Source organism: Triturus cristatus, chromosome 3_1 (genome assembly GCF_964204655.1).
Source record: "Triturus cristatus chromosome 3_1, aTriCri1.1, whole genome shotgun sequence".
NCBI lineage: Eukaryota > Metazoa > Chordata > Amphibia > Caudata > Salamandridae > Triturus > Triturus cristatus.
The window spans coordinates 451,827,892-451,847,041 of record NC_140583.1 but is presented as its reverse complement, the minus strand read 5'-3'; the positions used below and the strand labels follow the sequence as shown (position 1 = coordinate 451,847,041).

General features: G+C 41.7%; 1 protein-coding gene across 1 annotated transcript in view; it reads left to right on the top strand.

The window, feature by feature from the left end:
* The window catches only part of SLC27A2 (solute carrier family 27 member 2), a 426,278-nt gene that overhangs the window by 294,745 nt on the left and 112,383 nt on the right, over nt 1-19,150 (top strand). The window contains exon 6 of the mRNA XM_085644259.1: nt 6,856-6,946. Coding sequence (XP_085500385.1) covers nt 6,856-6,946 — 91 coding nt within the window. The remainder of the gene's footprint in view (nt 1-6,855; nt 6,947-19,150) is intronic.

Here is a 19,150-nt window from a genome sequence, read left to right as displayed (position 1 = left end):
AGACCGGGTGGTGCCATGTTTCTAGATCAATAACACCGAATTTGACGGCTTGGTGCTAGCTGGGGGGGGGGGGGGGGTACTCTTGCCGAAAACTGAAACACGCAACATCATGTCGCTGAACTCTGGACAAAGTTCAGTATTGAAGCATCCAGCTGGCGCCTGGCCCTCTGGCCTCTGCCAGACCAAACTTTGAATTACTGTTTTGTGACACTAGGTAAACCTTGCCAGCCTGAAAAAACAAAGCTCTCTCTAGAGTGGGAAGAATAGCTGCACTGAAAATGGCACTACTCCGGTGGATCCTGTACATCTTTCAGGACCTTACAGTCCCCCAGGGAAGGCAGGATATGGCATGAGTACAAGCAGCTTGCATGGCCTATATCTGAGAAGGCGAGAGAACAAGGCTTTCTGCAAAGGCTTACATGAGACACCTGAGTGATGGTGTTCAGGTAGCCCAACTTGCTGTTCTTCCATTAAGCCTTTCAGTTAAGATCCTGGATGTAATGGCTGCAGGGGGAACAGATAAGCAGTGGTGCTTCACTAACTAGTACCTGGTGGCTATACCAATGGGCTGAAGGATTTTGGGACCGGATTTATTTAGACATCTGGGAAGTCTGTGGCGAAACCACAGACAAGCTACCTGAGTCTGCCTTCCTGGGCAGACCTGCAGAGGAGACATACCCCTTACAGTCCTCAGAAGGCAAACAAATATCTCACCTCCTGTTAATGGCCAAACATACCATCGTCATATGAGCTTTGGCAGCACAAGCTTTGGGTACTGTTGGGGCTTGAGAAAATAGGACATGAACGGTCAGAGAAGTCCTATCAAATTAATAGAATCCAGTCTTGCTACACCTGAAAAAGTACTTTATGAAGCTTACATGTCTGCAATCGCAGAGAGCCTTAGACACAATAAAAAACAATAAATACATTCCATCACAGTAAAAATTACACTACTAATTAAAATAGGCAATTCATAATTTGCTGAATATTGAATTTTTAAGTACTCTATTACATGATATTGGCTGTAAGAGTGTGGCCAATTAATGTAAACAAGCAAACAGAATCTAGTATTGATGATTGGTGGCTTCAACTTAAGCACTGGTATGTGCTAACAAAAAAGATACATGCATTAGGAGCAAAACACATGCATGATATGCTAGAATCTACCAAACGTTTTGTCTTTTAGAAATAAAACTAAAATCTGAAAAGCTACAACTTTCAAATTGCTTAGGCTGGGGTACCTGCTTTTTAGTAATGATTCAGTTGGGGTCCACAGAAGTGAAATTGTAATGTAATTCAATGTATTTATATGGAGCACGGGATATGCTCAAGAAGAACTTTTAGGCATTGATACCTCAGTTAGCTAATTTGTGCCTGAGGTAAGGAAAAGTAAAGAGAAAAAAGCAGCCAGTACTAAGCTGAGGCCTCACTGCTGTAAGAAGAACCAGGTTTTTAGGTTTTTGTAAAAAGACAAATGGTCTGAAGTTGCACACAGAGTTGGATGTTACTTGTTCCATAATCTTTCACCTACCATTGCAACGCAGCTGCCGTCCTTAACTCGGACATGGAATCTCAGTGAAAGGATACAGAGGACATTTGTAGACCTTACAGGTCTTATGGGAACATTAGGTTAAAAAAGTTTCTGAAGGTTTAGGGGACCAGACTTGTAAATGACTCTTTGGGTGTGTATTAACGTTTGAATTGAATCCTTCTGCCAACTGGTAGACCATGTAGATCTTTTAATCTGGATTCTGTAGAGCAATGTCTAGGAATGTCAAGCAGTAGCCTTGTCGCCAAGTATTGGACCAACTAAAGTTTTGTAATGACCCTGCCTGGCAGGCCCCAGTGAAGTGAATTAGACTAATCAATCCTGGAAGCTATTAGCGCATGAATCACAGTTTGTCTTGCAGAGAAAGGTAGAACAACTTTACAGGGGAAGTAGGCAAAGCCATATCTGATGGCCTGCAGTCGCCCTTCCATGCTTGTTGCTTAGGACCCAGAATCAACAACTCAGTTTTGTTTGAGTTGAGTTTGAAGTGGTTATCATTTATCCAAGAGGCTACCTGTACCAGGCATTACACAAATCTTTGTCGGCCGTAACAGTGGTCATTGCCAAGAGAAATAATCAATTATGTATCTTCCACCTAGGATAATACTTCAAAACCAAAACCCTATTTCAACTCTGCCAAAGGAGCCTTGTAATATTACCCCTGTGGGATTTCACAATCAAGTAGAACTGTTAGAGAGAAGAATAATGGGGGGGAGTCTAACTGCTGGTAACCTGTAAGTGAGAAATTGTAAGAGCCGGCAAGAGCTGTTCCTACTACACTGATCTCCATTAGGTGGTGGATGAGAAACTAATGTGATATGTGTCCATTGCTGCCTATAAATCAAGTAGGATGATGTCACCCTCTTCCAAATGCTGCTTGAGATGGTCAGAGCTGTAAGTATGATAGATTCTGTGCTATGGGCAGCGCAGAAACCAAGTAGCGAGCTATCCGGGATTTTGTTTCATTCAAGAAAGTATGACAGCTGAGAATTTGCATTAATTTACAGCATCTTTACCTGAGCAGGAAGCAATCAAATAGATCTGTAATTAGCTGGAACGTCAGGGTCTGCAGTGGCCTTTTTCAGAATGGGAGAGGCTTGCTCAAGATTCTAGGAATCAGGTAGGGATCTTGATGCTATTGATGGATTAATAAGGTTGCATAGGATTGTCCCTAAGGAAAGAGCAGCCAACATAAGAATAGATGGTGGACTTGGAACATTTGGAGACCCTGATGAACATCTGTTCAATAGAATTGCTATTGCCACAATAGAAATAAAGAAAAACATCTTTTAGGTGTGACCCTTTGTAGGATGAGGGCTACCTAATTGAGTGGCATCCGATGTTTGGAAGGAATTTTGAATGGTACATATTTTTGTATGAAATAGAATACTAACATGTCGCTCAGGATCTGAGAGGCCATGATCTTTTGATTTACCGCAGCCAAATGAGTCATGAAAAATTGCAATGATTGTCCTAGAAGAGTGAATTGCAGTCTCAATCTTAGTTGAATAACAAGCAGTTTTAGCCAGTTGTATCGCCCTATGATAATTATTGATTCCACTATGGTATGTGAGTCTGTCATCATCGGATTGATTGCTAAGCAATTTACTTTCCAATTCGCAACATTGCCGCTTGACTATAGGCAAATTAGAGGTTAAACTAAGGGCAGACATGCTCCTCAAAGTTCTTTTGGTATTCTTCTGTGGGGCTATTATATCAAAGGTTGGGGTAATCCATTTATGATAGGATATTGAATCCTGCCTTACTTCTCCAGTCATCTGTAGCCTATGGCTGCCAGCAAAGAATTTGGATGAAGCTCTTTGTTCTGATGCCATGACCGCTTCGTAATAAGGGTCATGACCGAATTGTGTTTCCTGGTCGGTAGTTTGATAGAGAAAGATGCAGCCAAATTATGCAACCAAGGTAACGGTATCGGGGTGTCGCATATATGGAACTCTATATTAGTAAAAATGAGGTCTAACATGACCTCCAATATGCGTGGTGTCAGTTACTGCTTGAATGAGATGTAGAGAAGTTTGTCAACAAAATAATTTGCTGCTGCATCTTAGATATCTTCCACTTGGTAATTAAAATCACCAAGTATATTAAAATTAGAAGATTTAATCACATAAAGTTAAAGCGCTTCCGTAATTTCTTTGGAAAAATCTGCTGCATAGTCTGTAATTCTGTATGTTAATGAACCTGACATTGTGAAATCTGGTGTTAATCTTAAGGTGAAGATTAGTCCTTCAGCATTTGTTAGATTGTCAATGGAGGTTATAGGGATATCATTGTTTGTTCAAAAAGTATGGCAACACCGCCGCCATTTCAGTCCAGTCGGTTGAGGTGTAAGATGGAAAAACAGGCATGGATGGCTTCTGAGATATCTGGCATTAGCGGTCTTTAAGCCATGTTTCCGTAAGGAAGATGGCGCCAGGATTTAGGTCGGAAACTAAATCATAAATGTTTTGTTTATGTTTGGGCAGAAAACTAGCAATAGTTACATAAATATTGCAAGTCTTATGGTAGTATACTTTAAGTAATTCATAATTAATGTTTGAGGAATGGACAAATGAGGAGGGTAATTACAGGCACATGACAGGTTGTGCAAATGCACGGTCTATTACACATAATATGTGATATTGGCATGCACATACCCTTTGAAAAGAATTCCTTGTTGTAAATAACGGACGAAGTCTAACTTGTGAGGATGGGCTTGGGTGTGGTTCAGCAACCAATGAGTGTAGACCGGCTTCCATTTGACGCTCCAGCGGGTGGCCCACTGTACACATCTGCTGGGTGCACAGGGGTGTGCCCCGAGGACCAAAAGGACTGAGCACAAACCGCATTAAAGTTGGGTCAGGGCCGGTTTACCTGTGCTACTCATGGCCGAGGTAGAGGTTCATAAAATATATCAACCTTTTCTCAGCCCATGAGGGTCCTTTCCAGTCATCAGGGACTTTTTAAAAGAGGGGAATACGGGAACTTCTGTCTAAAGAAAACTGCAGTCCCATCCAATTCTTCAGCTCCATTTTGAGACCAGTGGAGGGTGCTGTGCCCTGTCTTCACCATCAGCAAACCTATGTGGCAGCTGTGATGCCAACAAAACTGCCATCGGACCAGCGCCCTGAATAATGGTGGCTGGGCTGCCAGGGCCACCACCATTGTGAGTGACACTGCTTTCAGTGACTTCACCTATGTGCCTTGGAGGTGAAGCACACTGTCCCTTCCATGCTGGGAGAAAGAACCTAGTGTAGAAACAGCAAAGGTGTGTCTTTGAAATATACGCCCAATGTGAGGGTGTAGTTATGAAACCCACATTCGCTCTGGAGGGGAAAGTTGCAGCAGTGCGAAGGGTGATAGCGGAAGGGAGGAGCAAGGGGCCAGAGTCAACAGGATGGCTATTGGCACCAAAAGATGTGGAGTGGCCGAGAGGGCAATGCTAACCGATGGCGGGCCCCCAAGAGAGGTGTGGACTGGTTCGGACTGGTGCCAGGCAGCGGCAACTGTGGTGCCGCAGTTCTGAAATTTCGCGGGCGGTATGCGCGCAATAGGTGATTGGCCGGAGGGGGATAAGGGGGGCGCCTGAGCAGTCGCAGGGGCAGCCAGGTGAGGATAAAAGGGAGAGGGCATCCCCACACAGTTACCTCTTTTTTTACCTCACCTGGCTGCCCCCGGCGGCCTCGATGCTGTGCCCTCACCCAGGACCTTGCAGCTGCTGAACGTTGTGGTGAAGCTGCTTTTGCTCTTTTCTGCCTTTTTTCTTTTGAAGCACCAGAGTTCTTTTCCATGGATCAAAGCTGCTTGCTGCATGTGCCAGCATCACCGGCAGTTGGATTCCTCTATCGGCCTGCTGATAAGAAAATTAGGAAGCCTTTGGCTTAAAACCGGGGCTGGGGTTGCCATGGAGGTGTAGTGAAGGGGTTGGGACTCCCGCTATAGCGATTGTCCCTAACCGCTCACAGTACTCCATTAAATGGCCCCGGAGAATGTCGAGGATGGCGTCTGCGCCAGGGGACCAAGGTATGGCCCGGTTGCACAGGCCCATACCATTGGGTGCCAGGGGGATCCCGTCTTGGGTTGGCTCTGGCACGGTATGTTGGGGGTCCTTTTTTCATGCTGGCCCACGCTCCCTCTATTTTGAGGGGGCAGGTGAGTTTGCCTTGTGATATGTGTATGGGGACCACGGTCCCGAATCATTTGGAATAGTCAATGCCATGGTGCCTGGGGGTAGCCAGCCGTGACTCCTTTTGAAGACCTGTTGATAGGAGATGACATGTATTAGTTCCTCTAATCAAAGGATTCTTGATGTAAATATTGTAAATGGCATGTGAAAGTTTGGATAATTGAATAATTCTGTTGATATAAAATGTCGTGTTTATGTTGATTGTAATAAATACAGCCTGCGAATTGTATATTCTCTAACGCAGTGATGGTGTCTGCGTGTCTCTGTCTCACCTAAAGGAATCCCCATTTGGGGAAGGGATGATTTGGGTAGGTCTCTGTTAGGGAGAGCAAGAGGAACAGCAGCAATGTCGCTTATATAAAGGACACTTGTGTTTATATTTTGCCACTGCTCTAAGAAATATGGGTTTACATTCCTCATCAGAACAATCTAGGGGCAGTGCCGAACATGTCTGCACTGAGGGCAACAGACACCTGTTTTGTGGATGCTTGAATTAATTTCAGCTGCTGGTAATTACTCAGGGCCGGAATCCAATCCATCACTTTTTTTGCCCACCATGCTACCCCAGTTAAGAACTAGGCATTTGCAAATCAGCCTTGATCCTTATCCAATAGGATCAGTCCAGCCCAAACAACCAGGCCAGGTCCACTGTGAATGTAAGCACAAGCAACTCAACTAATAGCCTTACTACCCTTAACTCTGGGGCAGAAATGGCTGTTAATTACCCCTTCGTTATGCACCTTCACCTGATTCCCAGAACCATGCATCCGGGAAGGGTAATCAACAGCCTTTATTGAACACAGGAGAGGCAATAACACTTAAGAGCTTACTGGGTCTGTCACAGGTTTGTTTGGAAGGGAAAACAACACCTCCACCTGGAGGGAGCCATCTTTAGATCAAAGATCATGCTACTGTACATTAACAAGCATCAGTCATTATTGGGATATTCACAGTGACTGAGCTGAAACACTCACTTTTAGAAAAAGTACTTTCTTCATAATAATATTGCCTGTAGAACATACTTTTTACAAAAACGTCCTAAAATACTGATAACATTTATTAATGCAAATTTGGTGGGGAAAATCTTCACATGATTAACTGACTCACTATTTCCCCCCAGAAAATTGTACCACATACGCTCATTAAATATGATGTTGAAAAAGACGAACCAGTGCGTGATGCCAATGGATTCTGCGTAGAAGTGCCTAAAGGTACAGTTTTCATTTTTAATAGTTGCTTTTCCTCTAAAACAACATAAGGTTTTTAGGAATATTATTGTTTTTAAAAGATTGTACTTTTGATCTACTTGTGTGTTTTTTTGAATCATACCGAATTATTATATTATACTTAAGGATTATTTATGAACACATTGTCATCAGTATATGTAATACTGATTTTCGTTCAAATGACAAAATAGGACAATTTGAGCTTATGACGAGTCGGGCAGAAGGGCATCACTGTGGAGGATGCCAGGCACATTAGTGATTCTTTTGCTTCTTTTTATGAGCCCATGTTCTCAAAACCAGAAAATGGGTGGATCCTTGGTGTGTGTGTGAGACCAGATCTCCTGTGGTGACAGTGTCCCTGAAGAGCTGCTGCTGGCACTGTAGGATTGATTCCATGGCGCGCATTCTTCCATCATGGAGTTGGTTCCATGTAATCTGACAGCTTAACCATGTCCTGCCCGCTGCAGGCTCCGACCTCTCCTGCACCACTGGCCTTGGCGTGACATCGCACCATTGCCTTTCAGTTCGGACTTCACCCACTGAATCTCTTCGGGCTTGACCCAACCAGCCCAGAGGAGAACGAATGAAATGCATCTCGCGGGCACCATCAGTCCTGCTTCAGGCTACAGTTTATTCAAATTTAATGTAGGTGGCTTTCCGGTACAAACTCCAGCATTTCTATTAAAATTCTTACGAGTGGTGTGGAATATGCTTAAACATTCCCCTTTAAACTATTTCCTCTGAGCCCCCTTAGGTACTGTCAATGGAATGCACGGGGCATCTGTACTAGCTATTTAAGCAAACCAAACCCTTGAGAATGTGTCTACCACAGCTGGTAAAATGCATCCATATTAGTTGATCTTTAATAATTCCGCGTTGAATGAAGGTAGTAATATGGGAGATTGCTCAATCGATCCATATGGATTTTTTTTTACACTGGTTCACAACTCCCTCAGATGTCCCGATGGAGATCTTTCTGCCCTGCTGTCTTGTACAAGGAATCGTTGGGCACCTACCCTGACCCTGCTTCAACTTTTACACTGGAATGTTCACATAGATTAGGGCACGTTGGAGTGGGTGCGTGCTCCAGCAGTTCGTGCTCACTGGTTACAACCAGGGCCACCTCATGTCACACCAGTCCATGAACACATCTGTATGTGGTTTCTAGAGATGCTATCACTTTAAAAAAAAAAATCTTTGATAGGTCAGGGAAATGACTTTCGTTTGGAGGTGGTCAGTGAGTAATCTATCCTCTAGCGGCGAAGATTCAGGTAACTGTGTGTCTGCAGGATCGCTCCCTGCAAGGCGTGCCGTATTTGGGCATAGCGATAGGTTTCGGTTATCGCAAGCTTATATATGTCTTGCAGCTGAGTGAATGACACCACCCCCCCTTCTGCCATAGGTCCCCCACCTTGGAGATCCCTGATGCTACTTTTGTTTTAAATTGTCTCAGTCATACAGCAGGCCCCACTGTGAACAGCTTTATATAAAGTATTAGATCAGGCAAACATTGCCTGAGGTGGTACAGTGTAGGAGAGATGCAAAAAAGATTGTGTACACCTACTTGAGCTCTAGGTGGGGATTGAAATCCTTATAATGGGCATACATGTAATTTTGCCTTGTACGCTATTGAGAATTTACTACCTACGTTCCAATTAATTATTTTGTCTGTAATTTGATGAGAGGGGTGACCATATGTATATCACCCCATTTACAAACCAACATCTGGTCTAAATTGCAAGGCTAAGTGCTCCCTATATGTACTAGCAAGTATGTACGGGTGAGTAAAGTTGCATAGGTTTTCCTCTGCAAGATCAGTGAATTCTTTTGGGAGAACTTTGCAAGCACCGTCAAGTTCCACAAAGGATGCAAACTGTGGACAAACATCTGCTGGTTAAAAACCCCTCTCAAAAGTAGGTTTTGCATAATTGACCTCCATTACTCCTTGACCATCCTTCCTCGCTCCCTCCCAAAAAACACTTTTGTGGCATCCTTTGTTGCGATAAAATCTTTCACTGGAATTTACAGCATTTTTTGCTGCATTTTTTACTCACATGTATAGTTTTCCAGCTTTGTAACTTGAATTTTGTCACCTTTGCAAAACATCAACAGCAAGTTAGAATTCATGCAACTCTGAGAACAGCACAGTTATGATGAAGGAATGCTCAGTTTGCTCACTTTGCATGAGCTAAAATTAAAACCATTACAACCAGTGATTCCTCTCTGTAGTTCTTTTTTTTATCTTTGTGTGTTACATGTCTATATGTGGTAAATGTATACATGATGTATATCTATAAACTTTAAAGTCTATTTGCACAAAAAAATATATAAAATAACAACTAATATTTTGTTATATATATTTATGCCTACTTGGATTGAGATGAGTGATACACAGCAACACACAAAAGATAAAAAAGAAGGACAGAGAGGAAGGGGAGGTAATACATATAAACAGCAAATAAGGACAGAAATTAATTGCATGTCTGGTTGTATATAGGCTATACAGTCCACAATTATAACCTATACATCTATGGTATGTCTTATTGTTGTATAATTAACTTTCTTCAAGCAGCATTTTCAGACCTGCGATTTAAAAAACAACTTCACCGTAAATAGTTGTGATTTCAAATTGTGATTCCAGAGATACTAAATTTGTGTTTTCCTATCTTTTCCCAATTGGAAACCGCACTTATAAAATGTCATAAGACAGTCCCAATAAAATCCTATGGGAGAGATGGACCTTGTAGTAGTGAAAAAACGAATTTAAGAATATTTCACTACCAGGACATGCAAAATTTCAAAGTACATATTCCACTTTTTAAATACACTGAACCCTGTCCATGGACTGTCCAGGGCCTACATTAGAGGTGACCATTCTTAACAGTGTGCTGCGACCTTCGTCTGTACATCATGTAAAGAACAAGTCTAGGATACTAGACGGTGCAGAGTGTTGTGTTCAGATTGATCGTACCACTTTTTAGACATATCCTACATGCAGCTGCCAATATCTGAAGGACAAGTGCTTTTAATATTGCAGGACAGAATGTTTTAGATTCATTCGAACAGAAGAGCTGATGCATGAGAGAGCCTAGCTGATCCTGTGATGTGATTCTACTAAGCTGATCTATACGGTATGGGGTTCCCCCTGTTAGCCTAAGAGACCTTCTATTAGTATAATAAACTTATTAGTTACTAGAGAAAGGAGTGTGGCTGTTTACCACTGTCATTATTATTATGATTGCTCCTTTCATTGTGTATGGTATTGTAACAATGCTGATGGTTCTGATCTTAACCATTTGTCTACTAGTGTTAGCCAAAGTACTGCATCTTAGGACACGAGGTTTATAAAATAAACTCTTTAAACTTTACCGTGTCTGTATTATTTTGTTATGGACTGCTAAATAAGTACAAACAGGTATTTCGGATTCCCACCACTCCTGAGAAATATCTAAGTCGCATGTTCTGGGTTGTCTATACATTGGGACCGCCTAGCTAGATCTAGGATAACGAATGGGACACTAAGCTAGTCGGATATGGGGTTCTTGGTTCTGAGGGGAGTTTCTGGTACACCACAATTCTCTGAGGTCCTGGTTTCCTGCGCATAGTTCTGTGCATAAGCAGAATCCCTGCAGCAAGATCAGAACTGTACACACAGGCTCTGCAGTGGCAGGCCTGAGACATGTTTAAAGTTCTACTTGGGTGGCACAATCGGTGCTGCAGGCCCACAAGCAACATTTACTTTGCATCTCCTGGGCACTCATACTATACTTTTTTAGGGACCTATAAGGAAATTAAATATGCCAAATGTGGATAAGCCAATGTTACCACATTTTAGTAAAGGCGCACAGACACTTTAGCGCTGGTTAGCGGTGAAAAAGAGCACAGATTCCTACGACTAGTAAAAACAAAGTCCGCAAAAAAAGTAAAATATTGGAGGTCAGAAGGCAAAACGTTGTGACTGCATGGATGAATGTATGTTTAAGTGACTGAATGAAGGATGCATCGGTGCACTGATAGATGAGCGGATGAGTTAATGAATTATTGTTTGTGAATAATGAATGTATGGATAAGAAAGTACATCGATGGGTGGATGAATAGATATCTGGATCAGTGTCTGGATGGATGAAGCAATGAGAAAACGATTGTCATTGCATGGATGTATGTATGGGTTAGATGATATCTGAGTACATCAGCCCCATTTTCTCACACCACCTACTGGTCGTGTGAGGAATCCACTGAGTGTAAAGACACTAAGATGAAACCTCCTTTGGAGATACATTTCATTAGTGAAGCGGTCCTGCCTGAAATTATGGTTAATACGCTTGCCTTGATGAAAACCAATCAGTCACTGACAACCCCTAAAAAGACTATTTATTTAGTTGGTAAGCAGGAATCTACAGCAATGGTGTCTTGACTTATGGGCCTACTCAGCGGTTGACCTAAGAGAATGTGGGCGGTTCCCAAAGCCCTCGAAGCAAATTGAGCACTAGAGACATTAGCCGGGCAGTGCATTGTAATATTGTTTCATGACAAGACCACCAGTCAGAAGGTATCCATAGCAAGGCTTTAGAGGCCTGAACATGCAAGGGGTACATCTAATCTGGTCCCACATCCATATGCCACACTGCGGGTAACTGGAGTCCTTGCTGTCCCATAGGAGCTAGTCAGGCATGGACAGAAACAAAGGATGGGGACTGATCGGGTAGTGAGTGTGTACAGTCTAGAATGATAGAGGTTATGCTGTCATGTATATGTCTACACCATCACCACTACAATGGAGATTATGATGGAGACAAAGGTAAACCCAGTGGCGCTGCCCAACATCCATGTACATTTTCTTCCAAGTAAGTTGAGATCACATATGAAGTTCCTTACCAATGCCTACATCCATGAGCATGGCCACGACCAAGACCTTTCTTAAAGAGGTGTCCACAGTGGTTCCCAGCGATTCAAGTTAAAATTCTTAAGTAATATCCAGGGCAATACCTAGACCACACTTGTCACCAAACAAAGAACTATCCAGCATGGTACTTTTTTGTGATTGCTCTTCTTTACTGTCTTTTCGTCTCTTTGTTCTGGCTACATGGTAGCGAAAAAAGAGTTGTGTGTCACAGTTAGATTAATTAGGAGTTGTAGATGACATATTGAATTTGCTTCTGTGGGCTGCCACAGTGGCAGTGAATAAAGGGCTTACACATTGTGGCAGTCTCCATGGATGAAACCTTAAAGGTGTGTTTCTTAGGGATACATGAAGTGATAAACAGCCTGATTGTGAGAGGCGCTGTTAATTCTGACCGGTGTGTAAACCCCTGTTTACGCAGGGGTCGGAATTACAAGTTAAAATGTATTTAACATATCCAATAATTATCGGCTGCGTTAAATACCTCACACTTCGTTAAATTTCGTCAAGTCAAACCTGCCGAAATTGAGCAGTGGAAATATGTTTGTTATTTACTGTACCATGCAGATTTTGGTGCGTTTAACACCAAAATCCATATTTTATTCCCCACAAACTCATAATAGGTGCCTTTTCATTGTACTCAATAAATAACATGCCCTATGGTATTGTTATTTCTTAGGTGCGCTAAATAACACCTACACTCCTAATAAGGGCCTTTGGAAATTCCCCTGGTTTGATACCTTTCTGTCCCAGTTCATGGACCTACTGAAACAGCCATGGACAGGTGAAGCTCTCGCAGGTTGATTGCAGCAGCTCACATTTCCATTCTGTAGTACACTACCATGGTTGCAGCCCTGCGAGACCACTATATTATGCTATGCCAGATGCAGCTTGAGGATGGGACCAGGCCGCAAATCAATTACTTCAAATGGTGCAGCAATGCAGGATAAGAGCCAGAATTGACAGATTAAGGCTGAAACCCATAATCATGAGTCCACTTCAGATCTAGAAGATACACATGCAAGATATGTGCAACATATTAAACTTATTTTCAGCACTACAGATACCCTTGAGTCCATCATTGAGATCAACTTCAACCCCCCACCTGAAAATGTTGGCAGCGCTACTATCTTTGCAGTAGGCAACACACAGCATACAGTAGGATTAATGCATAGTATTTCTTAGTAAATGTTTAGCAAAATACTCGGCTAAGTGATGGATGCCTTGCGGAGAGTGAGTGAGCAGCATATACAGTTCTCTTTGCACTTCCACATAGCTAATGTTTGTTTGTTTATTTGTTTTATAGAGCATGAACTTGACCCGTATCAGAGCGCTTTACAGGGCAATGTAGCAATATACAGACGGGCTTTGAATGAACCAGTTACAGATCGAGTGGTAGGGGGTGGGGAGCAGGATACATAAGGGAGAGAAGGGCACATATTTACAGATTACATAACCAGGTACTGAAGATGAGGTAACATATTATAGATTACGTTTACAAATGTTCAAGATAAGGCCCCAAGTTTCAGCCGGGGGACCAGGTAGTCCGAGGGGAGGCAATGGACGGCCATAGTTCAGGGCCAATGTGGTGGTTGAGGCAAAGTTTAAACGAGAAATTTACCCATAAGGAAGGTTTTGGCATCCTTTTTGAAGCGAGCCAGAGAGGGAATTCTTCTGATGTCCGGTGGGAGAGAGTTCCATATTCTTGGAGCAGCCCCAGTGAAGGGCCGATTGTAGTTTTTTTTTCTCCGAAAGCGTGCAGGTTGGAGTAAAAGGTCTCTGGCCGAACGGGAGTTTCTGATTCCACCGGAGATCACAAGTTTCTGTGCCAGGTATGCAGGGGAGTTAGAGTATAAAGCTTTGTGCGTGATGCTTCCTAGTTTGAGCTGTATTCTTGCCTCCTGGGGAAGCCAGTTGAGAGCTTTCAGGTGTGGGAAGATATGATTGTATTTTCTTGTGGCGGTAAGTAGTCTGGCGGCCGCATTGAGGCAGGCTTTAAGAGGTGCCAGGGAGATCTTGGGTAAAACCGAGAGGGTAGAGCAGCCATATTCCAGTCTGGAGATGACATTTTTAGGTCGGGAGCATCGAGGAAGGGTTTCAATTTCCTAAGGTGGAATCTGGCTGATTTGGCCATTGAATTAATGTGGTCCCGCATGTTCAGGTTGCTGTCGAGGGTAATTCCCAGGAATTTGGCCGAGTCCACGATTGTAGGTGGACAATTTAAGGCTGTGATAGCCTTAATCCATGATTGGATCTCAAGGTTGGTATTGGGAGGGAGACCAGGAGTAATTCTGTTTTCTTTGCATTGAGTGTAAGTTGATTGGATGCTAGCCATTGGACGGTGAGTTTCAGGGCTTCGTTCAGGGAGAGAATCTCTTCGAGAGATGAGGTTTGATGTAGATCTGAGTGTCATCAGCGTATATATGGTAGGAGATATTAGCAGTGTGTAATACTTCGGTAAGCGGTTCTAGGTAAAGGTTGAAGAGGGTGGGGGACCGGGTTGATCCTTGCGGGACTCCAACCGTGACCAGGGATGGTGACTATAGGTTATCGTTGATTAGGAATGTCTGTGACCGGTTTTGAAGGAAGGACCTAAACCATTCTAGAACAGTGCCATCCAATCCCATCCTGAAATTGAGACGTTCGAGTAGTTTTTCATGGTTGACCGCGTCGAAGGCCAAGGATAGGTCCAGGAGGATTAGGAGACAGGTTTTGCCTTGGTCAATACCAGCAAAGCAAGCATCTATGCTCCAGCAGAATTTCCTTGCAGCCTAGTGCCAATTTACTGCACTGATGTACCCCAGGTGGCCTCAAATAGACCGGAACAAGTCTCATGAAACAGTCAAATGAAGCACACTGTTTATTTGCAAATGCTGGGTGATGTGGATCTGTGTTTATTGAACTGCTATGTTAGGTACTGTGGACAAAACCACATTGTCTTGATTCTGGCAAACAGCAACATTATCCCACTGTGGTAATACATCCCCCTTAAACTACTGCAATGATGAATAAACCCTTCATCATCAAGATTGCAATACATTAACATTATTGCAGTCCAATCTCAATAAATGTTGGCAGTACCATTGGAGAGTTGGTACCCCTTATGACATGACATACACAGATTAATGTGAATATGTGTAATAAATTACCCTGGAACGTCCAGTGCCTGAAAATTTGCACTTCCAATGGTTTGTGCACATACTATTTATCAGGTGCCGTATTTACCACCTGTGCCAAATAACACACATTCAGTATTTAACACATGGACTAAATAATGATTCTGCTCTACATGGTAAAAACTCATTACCATTAACACAACTGATTTAGCGAACCCTGTGCAATAGGTATTTACCATACCTGCAAGTTTGATGCTATTGACCACCAAACCCGTATTCAAGGCCTCAGTATATTTCAAATATAATGTATTACACATAACCTGCACACCAAACTGAATGCTTATAACCTCTCCCTTAATGAAACAGATAATATCACAAAATGGTGTACATCCTTTTATTGATGTGATTAAATACCACATTACCCTGATATCATTCACTGGTTTTAGTAAGGTATAGCAATAATACGTTTATTGTATTGATCAAATGAGATTACAATAAATACAACATCAGATAAGATTTCTAAAACCTAGCAATAAAGATTCATCAATGTAATCACTTGTAATACAGCTGATGTAATATCTGTCACATTTGTGATGGAGAAACTCGTCCACAGAACTGTAAATCAGGCCCACTGTGTTCAATAATTTTAGTCTTATATCTATATAGACGGTCTGAACCTTTGCTATTAAGGGAAGGATTTCAAGATGTTTCAAACTTAAACAGAGGAATGTAAAGTAGCCTCAATCTCAGGTATTTACTTATCTTTATTGCCTCAAGGTTTGAGTCAAGATAAGATTGCTTGCAATTTAGATAAGAGTTGTAAATTAGAGCACTGTTTGTAGTTTAATAGCGTGCCTTGACCTTTCTTACTATAGTTATGCTTTAAAGTTCTTTTTACCAGCTGTTTCCCCTCAGTGCGATACAAAGTTGAGAGCGTAGTTAGATCCAAAAGAATATGTTGCTTGATCACGTCACCAATTTTATCCAGGATAAAATCAAGTTTTTTTAATGTATTTTTATTTAGTTCTTTAAAGATTAACCCTTTTATTGTAAAACTGTTCGCATTTCTACAGTCACACATATAGTTTATTGTTGAAGCATTGTGAAAACTGGCCATTGGTCTTAAGTTTAGTTCCAACCTAAGTTTGCTGTTAGGAGTAGCTGGCCGTAGATTTAGTAGTTGCCTAATGTTCTAAACATAGATTTTTTTCAGATCTGTTTTGTTTAAATTAAATACCAGCAATGCATAAAGCAACAATAGAATGAGCTTAGTTGGTATTATCCTGATGGATTGGCTTATTGCTCTTCCTACATAGAGTTTTGCAAACCTTTTCATGGCTTTAATGATTGTAATTAAATGTTGCTTTCTAAACAGGATAACTTTGAATCAGCAGCTACTCCCAGACAGGAGTAACTGTGCAGTTGTTCCATGGTTGCGCTTCCAATATCCCAGGATCCTGTTTTAGCTTGTTCCCCCGAATGCAACAGCTTAGTTTTTTGAGTAATTGACATGCAGGTCATTTTCCTAATTTATAATCATTAAGTTTAGATAGCAGACATTTCTAGCCTTTTGAAGTTAGTGAGAAAAAGATAATATCATCATGGTAGATCTCAGGGATAATGCCTTGATTGCTGAGTTTATTTGGAAGAACGTCATCGCTATCTAATGTGGCAGGTCTGCAGTGTATATGAAAACAACAAAGGTGCTAAAATGCAGTCTTGTTTAAGGCCATTCAAGGTTCACATTTTTGGTCATAGTACGTTTGTTGAAGTTAGTTTAATTTTTGCCCAAGTATCTTTGTGTCGTTCTACTATGAAGAATGATGATTTCATTCTCCAGTTTCACAGCTTATTCCAGAGCCGTTCCCTATTGATTCTTATTGAAAGCAGTGTTGTAAACAATAGAGAAATCATAAAGAATGGTGTTTTTATGTGCTTCCTTTCCATGCTAGAATGGTCAGTGCTGCAATATTATCAATTCTTGAGCAGCAGTACAACAGTACAACAGGACAACCCTGTACATTTACATCCAGGAAACTGTGGTTACATATTGATAGACAGCCTATGTGAGCAAGCTGAGTGCCACCTGACATCAAATATCCAACACAGAATTAGCAGAATCAACAGTCAGGTGATTGCTGAGGAGAACAAAATTAGATCAGGCAGAATTAGGAGGACACCGGGCCAGAAGACCAAAAACTTAAAGCAAAGCGTAAAAAAAAAGATTATAAAACAAACAACTAAGTCAGAAGATATACTCAAAAGAGCCCTCTAATCTCTCCAATATTAACAATGCTTAGAAATACAGACAAAGACAGAAAAAGGAATTCAAGTTTGGACTCTAGATTCTCTTTCCTTAAAGATCTTGGAACCTTAATTTACTCAATGCCAGAAGAGGAACCAGGCCTCTTGACACCATTGGCTCCTCAGAGGTCAGCTCCATGTATAATCATAAAAGAAATACAAAACGACCCTACACAAGTTACAAGGGATTCAAACGGCCTGATGAATCCACTAAACCTGGACCCGGACCTGGCAGGAACAAACCTGGCAGTCCTAGAGTAGCCATTAAAAGACAACCGTATAAACAACAGGAAAGTACTCTTAAATAAGGAGCAGCTCCTAGACGAAAAGACAAACAAATCAAATAACAAAATAGAAGATATATCAGATAATAAGTTCGAAGCAATTGGCCCGTCACAGCATGGGATAAAAGATTTAGCTGGAGGACAAAATACAAAAACAGAAATATTGACAATGAAGTTTAATACATATCAGGTAAAAACAACATTTTCCACCCCTAGGATTGCAATAACTACTGGGACAATACAAAGGTTAAAAATAGTAGCACAGGTCCATTCGGGCGATCAAGATCAAAATGACCCAGAAGGTTTGGACGACTCATGGCTGAAAATTCCTAGGCTTAAATCAAACAAAGACTCCTTACATACCTCTGTCACTAAATCAAGAGCATTGACTGGTGAAATGCACAATGCCAATACACAAAATAATACGGACATACAAGGCCAAAAAATCATACATAATAACAATAATTACTTCCACTCTTCTCATGATACCAGCTATTTATTTACCCTAAATCAATTCACCAAACAAGAATCAAAATAACAATTAATACAAGGGGAGACATTGAGTGACCAAAGTAGCTACCTGGATCTTTTTAAATCATTATTACAAACATTGCAAACAACAAAGGCCCTCAATATGCAATAAGATAAAATGGACATTCAAATTGAATTAATGAACATCACAGCCCTACACATTGCAGGAATAAATTCAAAACTGGACAATATGAACAATTTACCTATAAGAGTACAATTTAAATATTCAGCCCAGTGTGCTTGTGGCCCGATAATTGACAAACTGTGCCTCCTACCAACGTTACTAGAACAGATAATAACGCTAAACAGACTAAAATTGGTGACCACAGACTATAACGCTGAAGAGCATGACACGCACGTAGTTAACTCTTTGCAATCTTCGCAATCCTTACCAAAAGAAGAACATAAGCGAACAAAAACACCATCTAAACCACAAGAAATGCAAGATCAGTTAAGCCCAGTACACCTTAAGCCCATACACCAAGAGCCAATCCAAGAAGATTCAAGCCTAACAAACCTGGAGGGAAACAAAGCATTAAAGCAGACCCGAGGACAAAAAAAGCGTGATAGAAAAGCAAGAAATAGATTGGCATTACTAACAAAACACCAGGCCACCAAGGTATTCCCTACATTTAGTTCAACCAGGGTGAATAAGGCAGTAACCGTCTTGACTAGTTCTACAGCAAGCCTGGCCAATACCTCGAGTGGCTATTAAAAGGAAGAGGAGGCGGATTACGATAACCTAGCAGAAGCTAATCGGACCAAGGAAAGGGGAGCGGACACAATCACAGCAATGAGAGCCCCAGTGGGAACCCAGGAGACAACAAATAGAAAAGTAGCAAAGTCATATGTCCACGAGGAAAGACAGACAATAGTCAAGCATAAAATGGGAAATAAGTGACTGGCCCAGTCACATGATGCAAGCAGGTCACAGCCACCAAACATAAAAATACAAGGCACTCAGCCTGATGGAAAAGACTGGAAGAGCAATGATCAGCCAGAAAAAACAGCGTGGAAGACACAAGGCTCCAACACCCAAGTTTTAAAGGGCTCA